The sequence below is a fragment of the Taurulus bubalis genome (assembly GCF_910589615.1).
Source record: "Taurulus bubalis genome assembly, chromosome: 19".
Lineage (NCBI taxonomy): Eukaryota > Metazoa > Chordata > Actinopteri > Perciformes > Cottidae > Taurulus > Taurulus bubalis.
Window position 1 is genome coordinate 15,444,719 of NC_136607.1, and position 18,317 is coordinate 15,463,035.

Consider the following 18,317-nt stretch of genomic DNA (forward strand, 5'->3'; position numbering starts at 1 on the left):
ATGACAAACATCTCGGGCCGCCACCAGCGCAATATTTGCTATTAATCTAAGTGGTCAACACTGAATAAGCCCCACCACCTAACTACATCTATGCCATGTGTACATAACATAATAAACCTCTCACATGGCCAGAATGTTTGTCGTCCAGCAGTAAACATTGTAATACTTCAAACACCATTTAGATCATCCCTGAACATGATATTAGGCTGAACGAGCGCTACATTCAGACACTAACACCGAGAATTGTGGAGATTTTCTCTTTATTTCATAATACATCACTGTACAACAGTGATATATTGTGAGCTAACCAAGCCAATTATGTCGAGTAATGAGCTTTGAGTATATAAATCGAAGTGGACTGGGTCTTCCATATTTGCGACGATCTTCATCGTTGTTGAAAATGCCGCTAACACTACACTCATTCCTTAAATATCTAAATATCCCATATATCATTCTGACTACAATACTACTCATCAGTACAAGCCAATGTCAAGTGATTAAGAGGCTGAAATCCACTTTTCTACGAGAGAGTGGAAGAAATATATTCAAAAGGATTATAATTAATCATATTTCATAACAAAAACAACCTAAATATACAAGGTATGTGCATGTAAGTTGTGTTTTTAAGCACATTTCAGCCGTACAAGTGGACTTCTGTCAAAGACTGAGTGAAGTGTTTCGGGGTGAGGATCAGTATCAGGCGGTTAAGACGAACATCAACGTGAAATTAATGACACGCTTACAGTTAATGAACGCTGTGGCTGTGTATTTCCAAACTGCACCGGTCTTGTCAGTGCTACCACATTGTTTGTTTTGCGACAATTAAAAACCAGAGCTGTTTTGTTTTTTTGCTAAAAATGTTTTCCTTTAATTTACCAAAACACAGCCAAGTTTTTCATTTTACTTTTTGATAAAAACTAGAATTACCACATTGCTGGTATAAAATAACTTTTTCATGATGTGAGCATTGATTACACTTCCTTAAAAGTTGTACCTCTTGTATACTTGCTCTTAAGTGTTGCTCAGTGTTGCATCAGAGTTTAGAAAGCAACAGTGATCTGTGGGATATACAGAGGTTTTGAAATCTTTGCCGTATAGATATGTAGTGCTGGTTATATTCCTCTCTTCTGGAATTGACTGTTCATGTCTGATGGTGTATTTTGAATTCACCAGCCTGTGACCACGAATTCAAACCCGTCCCAAGACAACTTAAAACCTATCCCATAGCAATGCACTCATCATAGTCATTGTCTCTCACAAACATGATCACACACAAATGTATTGCGCAATTACAAAAGGCCGGGTCTGTTACACTGATGAGAAAACCCAACTCAAAATTGAAACAGAAAAAGACAAGAGAGGAGCTTTTTTTAATTATCTTGAACGGTCTAATGCACATTACTGAAACAGCAGACCATTAATCTCCAGTGCTGCATGGCCTTGCTGATGCTGAATTGTGCTAGTGTACGTGTGCATGTGTGTGTGCACTGCAGTTGTGGCTGGTCCTTTGGTATTTGGATGCTGGGCATTCTGTTGCATCCGCCCTTATGGGCACAACAATGCCTCAGGCAAACCAGAGATCACTGCACATACTGGGTCCCGTCGTGCAGCAGCAGCTCTTTATCCCAGCACGATCTACCGTAGCACACGTTTAGTTCTCTGTTCCCCCTGAGTTTACTGCGCACGCCTGGCAACCGAGGTGGATAACAGCCTCTGATTGGACGGCTGAAGGACCAGGATTTAGAGCCACTACTGTTAGACAATGGGATGATGGTATGCAATCCAATCAAACTGTTATGAGCCAATGCAATAGCTTCCCAAATGTCGTTTCACACCAGGTGAATAGTTTAAATGAGCTACTTTTGTTGTGTTACTAAATAGCTTGAATCTCCTATTAACTTAGCTGAATTGATTCTATTATTGTCAATTTGGGATGTTGTTTATTTAATTAGGAACCACCATGTTACCAGGGGTTTGTTGACAATTATGTGGTTCCTTACGCAAAGTGGGAGATATCTTTAGTGTCAGAAATTTCCCAATATCGCCACGCCTGAGGCCGATATGGAAGATTTCAGCCACATTGCACGTAATCACGAGCGGCATGAACGCAACATTATCAAGAGAGGCTTAAGGTGAAGACGCTTGTAATTAAACACTGGGCAATTTGATCTTGTCAAACACAACTGTAACTAATAACATTACATGTTATGTCAACTATTTACTTATTATTAGTCATTGAGATATGGAATGAGCTATAACTTGATTTCAGCCATATCACCCAGTCCTAATCCTTACTTTCTATAATCAGAAAGGTTTTATAATGTATCCCCACAGCTGGTTAACCACATTAGATCAATCGCATCAGAAGCAACAGACCCTTCAATAAAATGCAACCCACCCATATAAAGATTTTACTACTCTATGTGCCAACAAAAATACCAGCAGACACACTATGACATCAGACACAAATAACACTAACATGTTAAATGGGTTGTTGCAAACTTGAATACTAATGCTTATTATCCAATCTATTGATTATATCTGACATGAAAGGTGAGGGGTATTCTTCACTAATCTGATTTTGTTTTCTGAGCTTTTCTTGGAGAAGTTACGAAACCTAGACACTATTGTTGAAGGACAGGTTATGAGATATTTCCCGTGCGACATGAGTCCATTTCATTACTAGTTGGAGAAGGGCAGCCAGGGGATGTCATGCCAATAACTACTGAAGATGGTTCTAAGTTGAAAGGTGTGTTTGACTAGAAAGGATTTCCATAAACATTGTGAAGTCTGTAAAAAAAAAACTTTTTAAATAGATTGATGAAATCATGAATCATGTGTGGCAACAGTGTAATATACAAATATATAAACACTAAATATACAATATAAATCAACAACAATGTGGTGCATCTACTGTCATCCACACTGCTTTCACAGACTGTTCCTGGCTCAGTGTCGTACATACAGGAAGACGTGTCATGGTTTAAGTCGCATGGGATTTAAATTGAGTTATAGACAATGTTTTATGTCTGCATTAAAGGTTGATTGACTGCTGTAGCACCAGAGGGCTACTGATAAAACACAATGTGCCTGTAACACCAGTGTTATTGTTTCCTGTCGTATCCATCTTTGTTTCCTCTCCTCTCCTGCACTCTTCTTCCTTCCGTCACGTGCTCGGGCTTATTCACATTTTCTGACAACGTCCTCCATCCATGTCTTCATTCTTCCCTCCATCCTCAACTCTGATGAGAGCCTGCGTTCTCCCTTTCCTGCCTCTCTTTTGTCCCTCTCTCGCTCCCACCATTCCTGCTCCCAGGCTCCCAGCCTCGCTGCAACCGTCTCCCCTCCCCCTCCCTCGGAGCTTCATTGTGAGTGCTTGGTTCAGCAGCCTCTCCTGCAGTATGCAGCCTTGCCTTGCCTTTACTGTGCAGCCTGAGCCAAACGCAGTACGGCCTCACATTCGGGCTCAGGGGAGGGGAAGGGAGGCACTTCAAACTGCAGATACAGCCAGCAAAACAAGACAGCACCGACTCTCCCGGCTCAGCTACAGGCTGAGAGAACCTGGATGTTCACTGGCATTGTATTGATTCCTTTCTTTACAGATGAAATACACTTATCCTCTCTGTCTGCGCTCTCGTCTGTCGTCTCACTCACATCCTCCGATTCACTTGAAGTAAACAACAGACATGTTAGCCGAAAAACTGCTTGTGCTGCGATTTTTTGACAAGCCGCATGGTAGTAACATGTACAGCTTTGGCAGGTGCAGGTACATTCATCTTTACAGCTGTTCTTACAGAACTTAGAAGACTGGAGCAAATTACTGAAACCACGGGGCTTTCTGTAAAACAACCTCCTGGATATTCATCTATAACACACAATATGATAGAAATATTGTATTGGATATGCTAACAGAGATATCCTGATGCCATGGTTACAGTAGATCATGTTTTCTAAAATAGATCACTGCTGTCTATTCCCTCAACAGAGTTTACCACACCTTGCACTTGATCACAGTACAAATCACTCATGCATCCAAAAAAACAAACTGGATTTCTACATTTCGCCTATAGCTTTAGCTGCCAACACCAGGTTTCCAGCATTGTATTTAGTCTGGAATTAAAGCCCTCTTTAAAATCCTCTGAGTTGTCACAATGTCCGGCCCTTTGTGACTCTTAAGTCTCTTTACAGATGTGCTGCAAGGGGATTGGGACTGAATCTAACACAGGCTTAGAGTCTTGCGCTCCGCTTTCTGCAAAAGTAAATACAAAAAGTGCATACTTTGTCAGATCAAAATCCAATTATATAACTGAGCATCTCACTCTGCATGCACATTTCTTTATGTTTGTCTCTCAGTTGGTGAGCAATACTGCAGCCGGGGGGAATCAACTTTCATGCAGCGAGAATTTAATTGTATTGATAAGAATAAGACTGTCGTATCAGTAAAAGAGTTTCCCACACCGAGGCTTTCGGTTCAAATCTAAATGTGGTCCAAACATTATTTGTCCATTGCAGTCGTAATAATCAACAGTTATGATCATAAAAGCATTAAGAAGCACATTTTATGGGCACCAGGTGAGGTAAATAAAACTAAATTGCATGAAAACCTAAACTGTGCCTCACTGTTTCTTTTGTTCAACCTTTTAATGTTAGCTTACTTACATGAACGACGCACTACATCAGTGATGGAGAGAAACACACTCCTGCTCATGTAAACACATGCAGTCATACTGATGCCGATATTATTCCTTCATAAAGGCGACGTATCTCTTCACTGTAACACACGTTTATTTCTCTCATACAATCTCTTTCTAAACCAAATTGTCTAACTTCTATTTTTCCTCCTTGTTTGGTTATTTATACCATTACTACATGGAGGGATGGATTATTAAGACCCCAGTAATACACAAGGAGCAGTACTTGGCCGGGGTCATTGGGTGATGATAGATACCAGCACTCCTCAGTAATCCATCCTCCTGAAATGAAGGCTTTGACCTTCCATATGATCATGAGAGCTGTGGCAGAATGGCTCCCAAAGGACTGATGAGGACATTTCAGTAATTGGTGGTCAGCAAGAATTGTTCTTTGAATTGCAAGAAAGTCCTGAACTTCTCCCATTCAGCCTGTAAACCTTCATACCTGCTGTCCTGAACGGGATTAGAGTTTCATTATTTGTCTTTTTTGAATGGTGTGATTATGCTCCTCTCTTCTGAATACTTTGGTGGCAATACATTTCTAAGATTTTTTATGCCATTATGAATGCTTTCGTGCCACAAGACCAGAATTTATTCAAATCCTGTAGACCATTTATTTGTAATGTGTTTAACTACATCACTATGTGCTTCTATACGTTTTCAATACATGGATTACCTATTATTTTCTCATAAAAAACAATTCCTTTTAGAGCTGAAACAATACGTTGATCGTCCAAAGATAAATTGCCAACTATTCTAATAATCAATAATCAATGTTAAAGTTTCCTAATTGTGAGGGTTTGCTGCTTTTATCTGTTTAACACTATTGTAAACTGTATTTGGGTTTTGGATTGTTTTGGACAAATCAAATCTGTTGGACATTACCACTAATATGACATGAACAGACCAAACAAATGATCAACTAATCAGGGAAATAATGGGCAGATTCATTGATAATTAATATAATAATGAATCCTTTGCTGGTTAATCGTGCCTAGAATCCCACCGTTATCTCATCTTCATGCATTGCTGTGTTTAGTTACGTAACAAAGGATTAGTAAACCGATGCTCCAAAGTCTGCAAAACAAAATGGAATTAAAGTGCAAGCATCATCTGTTGCAAGATAACATTAGTCTGCTGTTGGCTATTTCCATTGAGGATTTTCCATTGGATAAACAAGCAGCCTACCTAAAAATCAATATCAGTGACTATCATTTTGTGTAGACCTGCAGTCGCTATAACTCAGATAATACAGATTGATTTATGAACTGAAGCTACTTCAGCAATTAAGCAGAAATACTGAAGAACATGATTTGCCACGAGCTGATGATGAGGATGACGAGAACCTATTTATCTATTATATCACTCCCTTCAGCCACTGCAGAAACACTCGTTAAAAAAAAGAGAAGAAGCTTTGTTTAATTGTTAAGCGTGTTCCCTGCAGCACTTTCACAAGCATGGAAGCCTGCTCCTGAATTATTCAGCACCCAAGGTCACAGCGCTAAAATCTCCCTCTTTTCCATCCTGTATGCGTGGAGAGTTTGTTGTGACTCCTTTAAAAACCTTCACTGACTCACTGACGCACGGCAAAACACCAGTAATTAGTCCATGGCTGTGAGCAGGCAGCAGACAAGTACGTGGAAGACTGTGAAATTTGAAAATATAAGCCAAATAACAGAAGCCTGTTGTTTGTGGGTGAGTTCCTGACACCTCTCAGCATAATGAGAAAGGCTGCATAAGAATGCCCAAAACAAATTGAGAGAAATTGCCTTCCTCTGTGGGTGCATCTCTTGTACTCCAATGTGTCCTGCACATAATTTAACCCACATCGGATTGAATAACATCCCATTCCCTCTGCATTATGAGTTCAGTTTTAAAGACAAAGCCTCCAGAAAGCACTTCCCTCAATATGTACCACAAACACTTACAGTATCAAAACCAGGAATGAGAACAAAAATACCGACATGAATCAATAAACCGCCATACATTGAGACTGTTTGTCTGATAATCTGCTTTCCTGGCACTTCTGATGGATCTGAGGCTGGTCCCACATCCCTGGTGAAGTATAGCGATGGTCTGCATAATGCACAAGGTGCGCAGCTGACATGTGAGGGGGAGGAGAGACAAACTCTGCATGTAGGCCTACAGTATGAGGCTTAAGTAAGCCCTGTGTTTTGAAGAGCATCATCCATTTGCACCACCCCTGCATTTCTAATCAAAAATGCATAACGTGCCTCTCACCAGTGTTTATTCGCCCATAAGACCAGTCAGAATATGTAGATATGGCTCACAGAAATGGTGCATATTCTAAGGTAAGAATATTAAACAACAAAGAAAAGCATCCTGGATATCAACCTATTATGTGATGTGTTAAGCTCTGTGCTCTGTATTTAAGCCTTTTGCAGGATGCTGTATGGATGGAGATGGACATTTTGTCAGGTCAAGACTAACGCCGTAATGAAATACCCGCAAAGTGCTACTAGTTGTTATAAAGCAACATCCGCTGTGGTGAATGTGTCAAGATGTGGTTTTTTTAATATATTTTTTTAGTTTCCCACCAAGGCATCGCTAGTGGACTTCATTAACCTTCCCTTCAGATCAATATTCATCACTCCGCCCTCCGGGCAGCCGGGCTGCGAGCATCGCATCCACATTAAACGAACCCACCCGGCCTTACCATTCCGTGCCAGCTGATGACGATCCCAGTCCGGTGGCAGCCCTTTTTCAAAACATCCCGACGAGAAACATTGCGGTGATCGCAGCTGACGGCTGACTTGTTGTGCGCGTTCACGGAAGATGGCGAGGGCGGTGGAGAGAAAAAAAAAGACTCACAGAAAAGACGATGGAGGAAAAGGAAAAAAAGCAGAGTTACGCGGATGCTGAATCACTCGCCTTCAACTCACCACCTTGCAACCATTGTGCTGCAAGATGCTGGATGTACCATTGTGGACCTGCGAGAGAGAGAGAGAGAGAGAGAGAGAGAGAGAGAGAGAGAGAGAGAGAGAGAGAGAGAGAGAGAGAGAGAGAGAGAGAGAGCAGAGAGAGAAAGAGAGAGAGAGAGAGGGAGGGAAATTTGTTGCCACAGCAACCGAGCAGGAGCACGTCTGACGTCAGAGCCCGTGGCAGAGAGAGGAAGAGAGAGGAAGAGATCACATGGAGGCTGCGTGTCTCTGCGCGGGAGGGGGCGCGTGCAGGAGCATCTCTCCGGGATGAGCCCACCCTGCGCCGTGCCGGCAGTGCGAGGCTCCACGAGAATATGGAGCCGGTTGTTATTGGCTATAGGCTGCAGGCATCTCTTATTAATACATATGGAAGACAGGAAAATATATTGATCATTGAAGAAGAAAAAAAGGCAAAGCACATTATTATAGCTCATATGTTTTCAAGGAAAAGTATATGCATACACCAACAAGGCAAAGCAAGGCAAGTTTATTTGTGTAGCACATTTCAAAACAACAAGGTGATTCCAAGTGCTTCACATAAAACCATCAAAAGCATCAAAACATAATGCAGAAAAAAAATAAGATTTAAAAACAATGAAGAGAACATTCATTTTAAAACATTGAAAAATAGTTGAAAAAAATATTTTTGAATACAAATTGCAGTGCAGTTGAAGAAATAAAATGCAGTAGTGAGCTGCAAAAAATTATTAATATCCTTGAATCTGGTTCAATTAAAGGCAGCAGCAAGCAGAAAAGTCTGCAAGCACCACAAAATGAACAATTAAACTATTTCTGCACCTTTTATTCCCACGCCTGTTGTAATGCTCAGCTTTTGAATGGCATGTCTTTGATTTCTTATTTTCTTTGTATTTAGTTTGTAATATTTATAGAAATGTCATTGCTATTTAGCGATGTGCTATTTGTTTGTGTTGTGTCTGCAATTCAAAACAAACGTATTATTAATGTAAATTAGTCGTTCTGATCCTTCTGTTTTATCATATGTATTTATTTCAAATTATATTTTCCGTTGCCTCATGACATTGCTAAGATTTCTCTTCCACAAACAAAATAAGATAAGTAATCCTTTCTGTATTTCTTTCTTCTGTTTTTCCATTCCTCCTATCTGTAATTGTGTCCAGATGAGCAGCAGCATGCTCATGCCAATGGCCCCTAAAGCCCCGGGTCACATCTGCATGGGTCAACAAAGCCTTGGCTTCCACCTGGTAGCTCATACTGAATGAAAAATATAATTTTGAAATAGATTTCTAAAGCTGTAATCTTTTAAGTTTTAAAGCTGTGTTAACTGAGTTTGGGCCACTTCAAGAAGGGGAACCTGACAAATGTGTATGCTGTGTTTTCATCCCCCACCGACTTCCTGGAGAAAATATCTGGCTAAATTATGCTGACTTTGTTGGTCTGTATCAGGTGGATACTATAACAATACACTGATTAAACATGGAAGATATTAGCCCTAAGAGGGCTTGAAATTAAAATTCTAAAGTCAGTAAGGTTGACTGCTGCCGACTATGAGATATGTTCTGACCTCAGTTTAATAAGGAGATTAATAACATTTCTGACATCATTGACCTATGAAGCCTTGAGAGGTAATTTAAATACATGCATGTATGTAATTCAAGCTCACTGCTTCTCCTCAGGCAGCTACAGTCTGTCACAATCACATTTGATTAAATAACTGTGAATGTGTGTCATGAATGATAGCTATAGGTTGATTTCCATGCATAATCTTGATTAAAAGTCAAAAGATTATACAGGTTCCTGTCCAAACACAAATGAGATGAATGTGACTTAGATCATCATATATCTAAATCCATCATGACTGTGTGCGCATGTCTCTTCTTCAAGCACCAGAACCACACCCACTATCAAGAGGGACATAACTGGATGAAACCAGTCTGTAGTTGCACCGACTATGTTTTGCCAGAACCACAGAGTCATCACAGCCAGACTAACTTGATGAATGTTAAAGGGATAGTTTAGGTGTTTTCTGAAGTGGGGTTGTATGAGGTACTTATTCATAGTTGGTGCATTTCCTACACTTTGTAAAAGACAGGAGTACAAAAAACAAAACAATATACTGCTGTGAATGGGCGCATGCAGCAAAGCATTGACACCTTATATGACCTACATAAGTAAACAAGACCATCAGCAAGAAGATATACTTTTTCTATATTATATATTTTTAATCCCTATAGTTTCCATGCACCGGGTTGGATTCTGCGCAATATCTGACAAAATCATGCAGCTTCACTGGCAACTCCTTCAACGCAGACTCCATCGCGGCCTCACGCAGCAAACAGCCCGAACAGACCCAGATCCGGCTACGCTGCCACCTTTAACCTGCAGTCAGGCCTCTGGAGGAGGGTCGAGATCTCTGCTCCTGGCATAAGAGTCTCCTTCTCCGGCCAGGTGCAGATCTTTGTCTTGCTGCTCCTCTGGTATCCGCTGGGAGCCAACACCGACACCACGCTGTTGGAGACTTTGGCTGTATTGCTAGTTTCGTGGGAGGGAAGGAAGGCACGGAAGAACCAGAAGGTTTCTAAAGAGTCTCTGGCGCTCAGAAACAGTACCACGTTTGTTCACAAGGACGGACAAAATCAAGACACATTTTAAGTTCCAAGCAGCAGCTTTAAAGGGGTCCCTGGTGGCTTTGAAGATATAACAGATGAGTTAGCCTTCAGTTCAGTCCCTGCCTTGTTTCAAGCCACTGATAAGACACTTGAACAACTGATAAAACAGTGACCAGTAAAGTCTGCTCATTTAACATGTCTCTGAGGTAAATTCAGCAACACTCACTCATCAGTGTATGTCTCAAGCGCAGATGCCTGATTGAATAGCTGAGGTTAGATTGATTGTGATGCTTCATGAAGGATACGAGTTGGAAAAAACCTTTCCATGCAGGACCCACCAGAGCTACACACAATATTACAAATCATGTTTGATGGCTCGCTGACACTTAATTGCCAGATGTGGCAAGTTTTTTTTATAACTCTACGAAGACCTAGAAGCTAATATCAAAAGCTCCAGGAAAGTTTTTAACGCTCTCCAGCTGGACCCAAAGGCAAAACTCTCCAGTCAGCAAACCACATGCCTACCAGGTGCCCCACATTTTCAAGACGGAATAAGTAAAGCCCCTCTTTCAAGGCAGTGCAAATCGACCTCGGGGTTCAAACCAGCACTGACGAGAAGGTATTAAGGACAGAACGGACAGAAATAGAAGGAGGAAGAAATCCCAATGTCAGAAATGCCCTTTTATGAGAGATCACTCTCCCAGACTGGGGCCTTTTTGCTTCCAGTAATGAACAGAGATTAAAAGCTATTGAGTAAAATGATACAGATCTTTTTGGCAACAGTTTATTGGACGGCAATAACTTTCAAAGCTGACCAGAAGTGGAAAGAAATAAGCCAGTAGCTCAAACATTTGACACTTTTATAATTGTAAATCACCACATGCACTATGGTACAGGTTACCCAAGTGTTCCCTGGTGAAAATCAGACCTAAAATTACTAAATTACTCAATTTATTCTTCTCGTCCTTTCCTTAAAAATGCTATGACCTAGAGATGAGGAGGAGTTTCTAAAAAAACTAAAGTCTTGTTATTCCATTCCTGTGCCGTTATTGAGGTAAGCGCATTCACTAAATTTTTACCATTCACCCCGCAGTGGAATGCCAGTCACACACTATCACTGTCTGCACTGCTCATCTCCAAAAAGTCTTGCTTAAGCCAAAGTTATTTAAGGTCTCTAGTAGGAATGTTCATTCGACACCAGACAGGATAACCAAATGCCTGAGTTTTGACTAGTTGAGACTATTTGTCAGTATTGAAAGTTATATGTTAAGAAGTACAAATTATTATTTCAGCCTATGACTTTTACCATTAGAGGAAAGTCAAAAACAACGTATTACCATATTTTATGATAGTTTCAAAAACATGTTGTTTGTTTAGGTTGCCTTATGTGAGTCAAGACCTGTGGACAATGGTCATGAGGACAAAAAGGCTAACACACTCTCTCTGCACCTTTAAACACTACATTAAGCATTTTATTTAGATGGATAAAGACATATGCTGTAAACATCTGCTTACTTGTAATGCAGCTTCAAATATTATCAGAATTCTGACTTGTTATGGCTTGGCTGGGGACATGCCGACTTTTGGGACTGCCCAACATTTATACAGTATTCTACAAAATAATCAAAAAGAGATTAAGTTGATTTTCGGCGTCTGTCTCTGAAGGATTAGTATTTTTGGTGTACTCCCTGAGATCATACGAAATGATGAGCACAGTCTCTGATTAAAGCCACAGCACAGTTCACCTCCTCTATGTTTGTGAGTTGCTTTGTTGCATCATCTTGAGCTGATACATTCATGATAATAAAATAAAGACGTGGGTATAAAAGTGCTCATGTGTGTCATATTGCACAGTTCATTCAACCACATTTAGAATCTTAGAGTGCCCAAATAGTAAAATTGTGACAAGACATTTATGTTGGATTGCGTTTAAAAATTCAACTCCAAAAACACAAAGGTAATATCAGGACTTGAAATGTTCAGGAAAATTAATATCAACTCCATCTAGGATGAGATAGTGTTAATCAATTAATCCGGTTTTATGATTCCAGCTCATGGTCGGTGATAATAATAATAGGTGCAGGCAGGCAGAGATAACCACAACAGTCAACACAAGTCACCATTTATATAAATCAGCATGTGATGATGACGAACAGCCACTAGATGGCGCAAGGCAGAGCATAAATGAGTCCGCTTTGAAGTGCACCATAGGAAGGAAGTACTCAACAGTGAATTGCTTCCTGACTGCTTAGACGACTCTCAAACATCTTTGATGTTGTGGGAAATACTGAGATTTAGGCCGAGCTTGATTTTTTTATTGAGTTTGCAAAATCTCAGCTTCTTCGATCCCAGGGGGGAGTGAAGGAACCATCACATGCTACACAAACGAAGATCACTTTGTTTGTGTATTTGCGATAAAGCTTTTAGTTTGTGTGAGAAAAAGAAAAACACGTTGGACAACTATAAATCATTTTATTGCAAACGTGATTCTGCCTCCAGGGTCCAAACTCACTGTCGGCTTTACTCCCGGTTGAGCGTGTTGCTATAGTAACAGTTAAATGACAGTCGCGAGCCAATGGGCGGCCGTAGTGAGGTGTCTCGTTACTCCCAAGCAGCCCCACGCTCGCGGGGCCGAAGGAGGCGGGGTTACTCACTCCGCTCCTCCGCAGTTATGGTGACTTTGCTGTGTTTGAAGGGAGCTCGGTGCGGCGCTGTGGCCATCAAACACGACTTCTGAGCAATTTTTCAAGACGACAATTGTATTAATATTTATTTTTTTACAACAAAAACTGCCAGTGTGGTGAATTTTCTTTGTAATATATCTATATAGCTAACGGAGACCTGTTGCTCGCCTGCCTCGCCGCCGCCGCTTAGTAACTAAACTACTATCCAAGATGTTGCTTTGTGGATGGGATGGCCTCTGGTCCCGCTCGTGTGCGCACTCATAGCCTCGTCGGAGTACGAACTACCTCCCTTTACAAGTGATTTAGTAGCTCTTCTCGACCGGTAAGTTGAAGCACTTAAAACGTGATGCACAGAAAGTTCGGTTAGCCAACTTTAACGTAACGTCAACTGTCCCGCGAGGACAACGGACGTTGTCGCAAGGCTCAAACGCCGCGGCTTCTTCTTTTTATCTAATAAACCTTGATAAAGCGGTTAGATAGCTTTTTTTAATGCTACTATACAGTCCGTTTGTTGATATTGACCATGTCTCGATCTGGAAGTATTGCTAAATGTTGTGTTAATGCCAAAACACTCCTGCTGGTGTCTGACATGGGGCATCTTTGACCACAACAGTGCTTGTAGTTTAGGTTTGGGAGGGAGGAGACACTTCCTCCATAAATACCAGGCTGTCTGGCGAGCTAACCGCTGCCAGCACTGTTCGAGTCATTTTGAGAAAAGGGTCAACTTTTTTGTCAACATGTCTAAGTTTAACAAAGAGGACTAATTACAGTGCAAGCTGATGGTTTTATGGGGGTTTGTAGGAAGGCAGTGTGTACCCCCTCCCCCTTCATTACCATAGAAAAGTAGTAAAGTTAGCTGAAAGCCAAAGGTCATGAGGATTTTGAAAATGCCATTCAAGCCGAAAGAGAAAGGTCGGGGGTGTGATTGAGCAAGAGGAACATTCCCATCTTAAGTGGTTATGATGGAGATGGTGTGAGCATCATCATAGGAAAGAACTGAAGGAAAATAGTCAACTTGTGTGTTGAGGAGGAGGAGGAGGAGGAGGAGGAGGAGTGAGGTTTTGCAAAACCATGCTCTGCATGTCACGGTACTCATAGCAACCCTGTGATTAACAGAAATGGAGCGGATGAGGTCGGGACCAAAATGAGATGTGAAGGGCCATGGGCCCAGAATTGGGCTGATAATCATGGAATAGTCATGGCTTTCTCTCTGGCTGGTCCTGACCCTGGCTGAGCTGAAAAACAAAATGCCAACATCCAGGGTGGCTTATTGGTTTGGGAAACCACTCAGCCACTGGAAGGTACCAGGTTCAGGGCCGTAACGACCACGGTGTCCATCAGCAACCCTGGGTTAAACTCACTGTAAGAGAATCTGGGAAAGCATGTCGGTTTAGTGACTAAATTGTAAGAGGGTTATGATTAACAAAAAGAAACCATCCTGGTGTTCCCTCTCTTCTTTTTTTTTTTAGGTGAGTCACTGCTTCTGTTTAATTCATGCTACAGTTTTCTTCACGGGACACTTGCACAACTTTGAATGCAACTACAATCGCTCTACTCCTTTCACAGTTTTTCAGTAAGGAAGAATGCATCAAGGGAGCATTAACTTTATAGCCGTAAGCTTATCGTTTTGATAGCAGATAGCATCTGGTTTGGGTTTGCTGTACGTATTTTGAAAACATCAGACCGTACATCATGTTGCTTCAAAAGATATTGTGATCCAGGTCTTCCTCAACCCAGTGTATGTTTTGAATTTGATTTGTGTACTTGCAGGCTGTATAATACAGTATGATTCTGGGAATAGAGGGGGTTCACTCAGAGTTTGTTATTGAATTTTCCTGGCATGAATGACTTCAGGAAGATTTTCACCTCGATGTTGAAGAAGAGCACCTCTTCTCATTGGCTTCTGTTCCAAATGTGTTTGCCAGCTGAGACCACAGTTCTGAAGTTTGTAGGATATGAACAAATTCCTTCTTATATCTTATGTTACGAGTTATGCTTTTGGAAATGGAAGTGGAATCTGGCATTTTTACTAGTCATTGCCTCAAAAGTGAAGCACCTGAAGAATTTTGTTTTTAAGATCAAAGAAAGGTTTTAAAAAGAAAGACGTATATCTTTTTGTATGATCTTTTTTGTTTCTGGCAAATACAGAGGGATGAGCACTGTAAGAAAGCAGCAGAAACTGAAACAATGTGAACCTTTTTGGTATAGATTGCTCAGCTGAAGTGCAATTTTTCAGCGGATTGTTTTCAAATCCATTTCATGGGTTGTAGCTGTGTCACAGACAGGAAGGTGGGAGGAAAGGAAAAGTGCAGAGTAAAGAGCACTATCATGTTTCCAGGATTATTTTCTTTAAAATCCTTGTGACTGTCGCCAAGACGTTCAAACAGCAGCCGACTCAGCCTTGTTTAGGGGTTTCTTTCTAGCTTTAGTGTGGGGAATACCTGGGAACAAACATCCCCACTGTTTGGAAAAGAAAAAGAGAATGAGGCGCTAAAGTGGTGAGGGCTGTCTGCTCTCGCTGTTTTGGGCGGCTGCCTCCTAAGCCCCCTCAATAATGAGCAGGACCATAGTCCAATGCGAGAAGAGCTGGCCTGCGCAGCAGCCTCCGCGCGGATAAAAAACATTCCACTGTAGGTCTCTGTTGAAATAACAAGGGCTGCGAAACAATCAGTCTTCACAGCACCCGCTCTCCCCATTCTCATGGGTAATGAGCAAGATGGGTAGTAACCCACTGCGCCTCAGACTTCACGCCTCCCATTGACTAGAATGGTTAACCTGCATTCCTGAATTTATAAACATTTAGGCCTGTGACATGCTTACTCATTAACTCTCTTCTCCAAACTCGGATTCATGGAAGGGACGGTGTTCCACATATTGCTTTCAGAGATAAAAGCCCAACACTAATGAGGCTGCTGACCCAGTTTATGTTTAGAGTTTATGGATGAGTGACATGCTCAAATTTAGCTCATAATGCCAAACACAACAAATCTGGTGCCATCGCTTCTTTTCATTTTTAGTCCACTTGGTCCTTTTGAGCCGAGCTAGCAATATGGCTTCAGGGATGGCAATGTTCATCTCTGTTGCTCAGTCCACCATTTTAGTGCAGATTTAAATTTCTCAGCAACTATTTGATCGATTGGCACACAATTCGGTACAGACAGTCATGGGCGCCTGGATGATACATCACAATGACTTTGATGATCCAGTCACCTGTCCCGTCACTGCATGACTGTGATTGTCAGTTTTAGAAAGTTTGAGAGATGATTCCAGTGTTGAAAAGGTTTGGGGAAGAGGGTTTCAAACACTGCCCAACCATTCAACAAGCTGTCTGGGTAAACTGGCGCCTTGTCTGAATTGTTCCCATGATTGTCGCTGATATAACATTTGAACTTTTGTAAATGAATGTAAAACATGGTCTGTTGAGTCCAAGCCCACAGGTAAAGTGTGGTTAGCTAAACATCACAGAAAGCCGCCATCTGCCACACTTTGTGTTTTGTCTATACTTTAGAAAAATGTGTTGTTATTGTTTTTTAGTACAGTGGGTCTATAGAAAATGAACATTGATGAAATATAGTGTTGTACTTTGATAACTATCCCAGACATGAGTTATGGTTGGTTGATCTTTTTCATCTGCTATGTTTTTGTGTTTTGCTCTATAAAATCCTGTTTAAGAGCTGCTGTCTAGCTCGTCCTAATATAGCCTGTGCTGTGTTTATTGTGGTTTTCCTCGAATATGTGGGGAACAAGTGGAAAAATAGACCACTAAGTTCAAAACATCAGAAAATCTGTTTGTTTTCAGTCAAGGTACTATCAATAGAGTTTTTTGTTGTATTGAACCATGACTGTGTGTCAGTGTTACATTTTGTAGTTAAGTATTGGGACATTTAGAAGCGGCACACTAAATTGTGAAGTCTTTGAGGTCTAGAATCATTGGGCTGGAGAAAAAGGAGACAGGAATGTCTTTCACTAACAACATGTTGCCAGCATTATTATTTACAACAGTAGTATCATATAATTCAAGAGGAATAAGTGTAGATTATAGTAGAAACTACAGATGACTGTTAAACTCTATATTAATCTCTATATTGACTCAATCAATCTGAACTTGAGTTGTCATATTCAGAGATCACCGGTATCTCGTTTTGAAGTGATTAGAGCATGTTAACCGACTTTTCAAGGGAAGTGATGACACAGTTTAGACGCTGTCTATCTATCGTTGTTATTTCTGTGTTTCTTTTCTTCTTCTTTGCCTTCCACTATTTTTGGCCCAGTGACTTGTTATACTAGTTACTTGATTACACAATACACTTCTCACAGAGTCGTCCTCTGTGAAAACTTTGCATTGCCTGGAATTATATTAAATCATTTACAATTGCAAAATAATTCATTCATTCATTTATCTTTTCATTTATTTTTCCAATTCTTAATTAATAATTTCCACATTATTCTTTATTGCACATTATATGCCTTTTTAGTCTGTCAGCCAGTCTGTCGGTCACATGAGTTCAAAGTGTTGCCTCTAGGTATGACATGTTGTGGCTTGGGTGCTGATGATATAAACTACCTAGTTCGAACTTGTTACTTGACCCATTTATGGTTTTATGACATGTAATCAAAAAAACAGATGCACGGGTTATTACTTCTTGTCCAAGACTACACTAAAAGAGGGTTGTTTTGGTTTTCTAGATCAGTGTCCACTTCAGTTGGAAGCTGCTATCACAACTCCCATAAGTTGGTTAAGGCTCCCAAATAATAAACTGCTACTTTGTTGAGTATAACTCAGTAAAGCCTGGTGTGTGTGTCTGTCTGTCAGTGCATGTGTGCATCATGTGCTTGCGTTATATCCTCAGTTGCAGAGGATGATAAGAGGGCTTGCATTTAGAAGACGTGGGAGTTTGCCCAAGGACATGAGAGGGAGAAGAATGTTGATGTTAAGTGCTTCAATGCTCAGAGTTATTGTAGTGATATGGAAATGTGGTACGCTTTAATCTTAGACTGCCGGGCCAGTCCGGGCAAGTAGGGTGTGGATTCTTTCAGGATTAGATTTGTGTAAGGATTATAATTCTCAACTGAGTTAAAAAATAAAAACATTTTCAGCCTATCATATAGAGAAAGCATTATATCCTTTATGGTCGAAGCTTTTTTCTAAGTCAGTTGTCCTCTTTCTCTTCTCGCACAGGGAAGATGCAAGTGTCTCTGGCAGAAGCCTTGGAGGTTCGAGGAGGTCCGCTCCAGGAGGAGGAGGTCTGGGCGGTGCTCAGCCAGAGTGCTGAGAGCCTCCAAGAACTCTTCCACAAAGGTATGAATACGTGGAATCAAGTGGGTGAAGATGTTTCCTAGAAATTGTTGTACATTCACACAAAACAGAGTTTCTATTACTCCTACTTGCATATTTTCTCATGTCCTTCCTGT

At 40.9% G+C, this 18,317-nt stretch overlaps 1 protein-coding gene across 1 annotated transcript in view; it reads left to right on the plus strand.

Moving 5' to 3' along the window:
* Nucleotides 1–18,089: 18,089 nt before the first annotated feature.
* Nucleotides 18,090–18,317, plus strand: part of ptpn13 (protein tyrosine phosphatase non-receptor type 13) — a gene marked incomplete at its 5' end in the record, with an annotated part of 35,247 nt that continues 35,019 nt past the window's right edge. Inside the window, one exon of the mRNA XM_079235344.1 lies at nucleotides 18,090–18,204. Coding sequence (XP_079091470.1) covers nucleotides 18,090–18,204 — 115 coding nt within the window. The remainder of the gene's footprint in view (nucleotides 18,205–18,317) is intronic.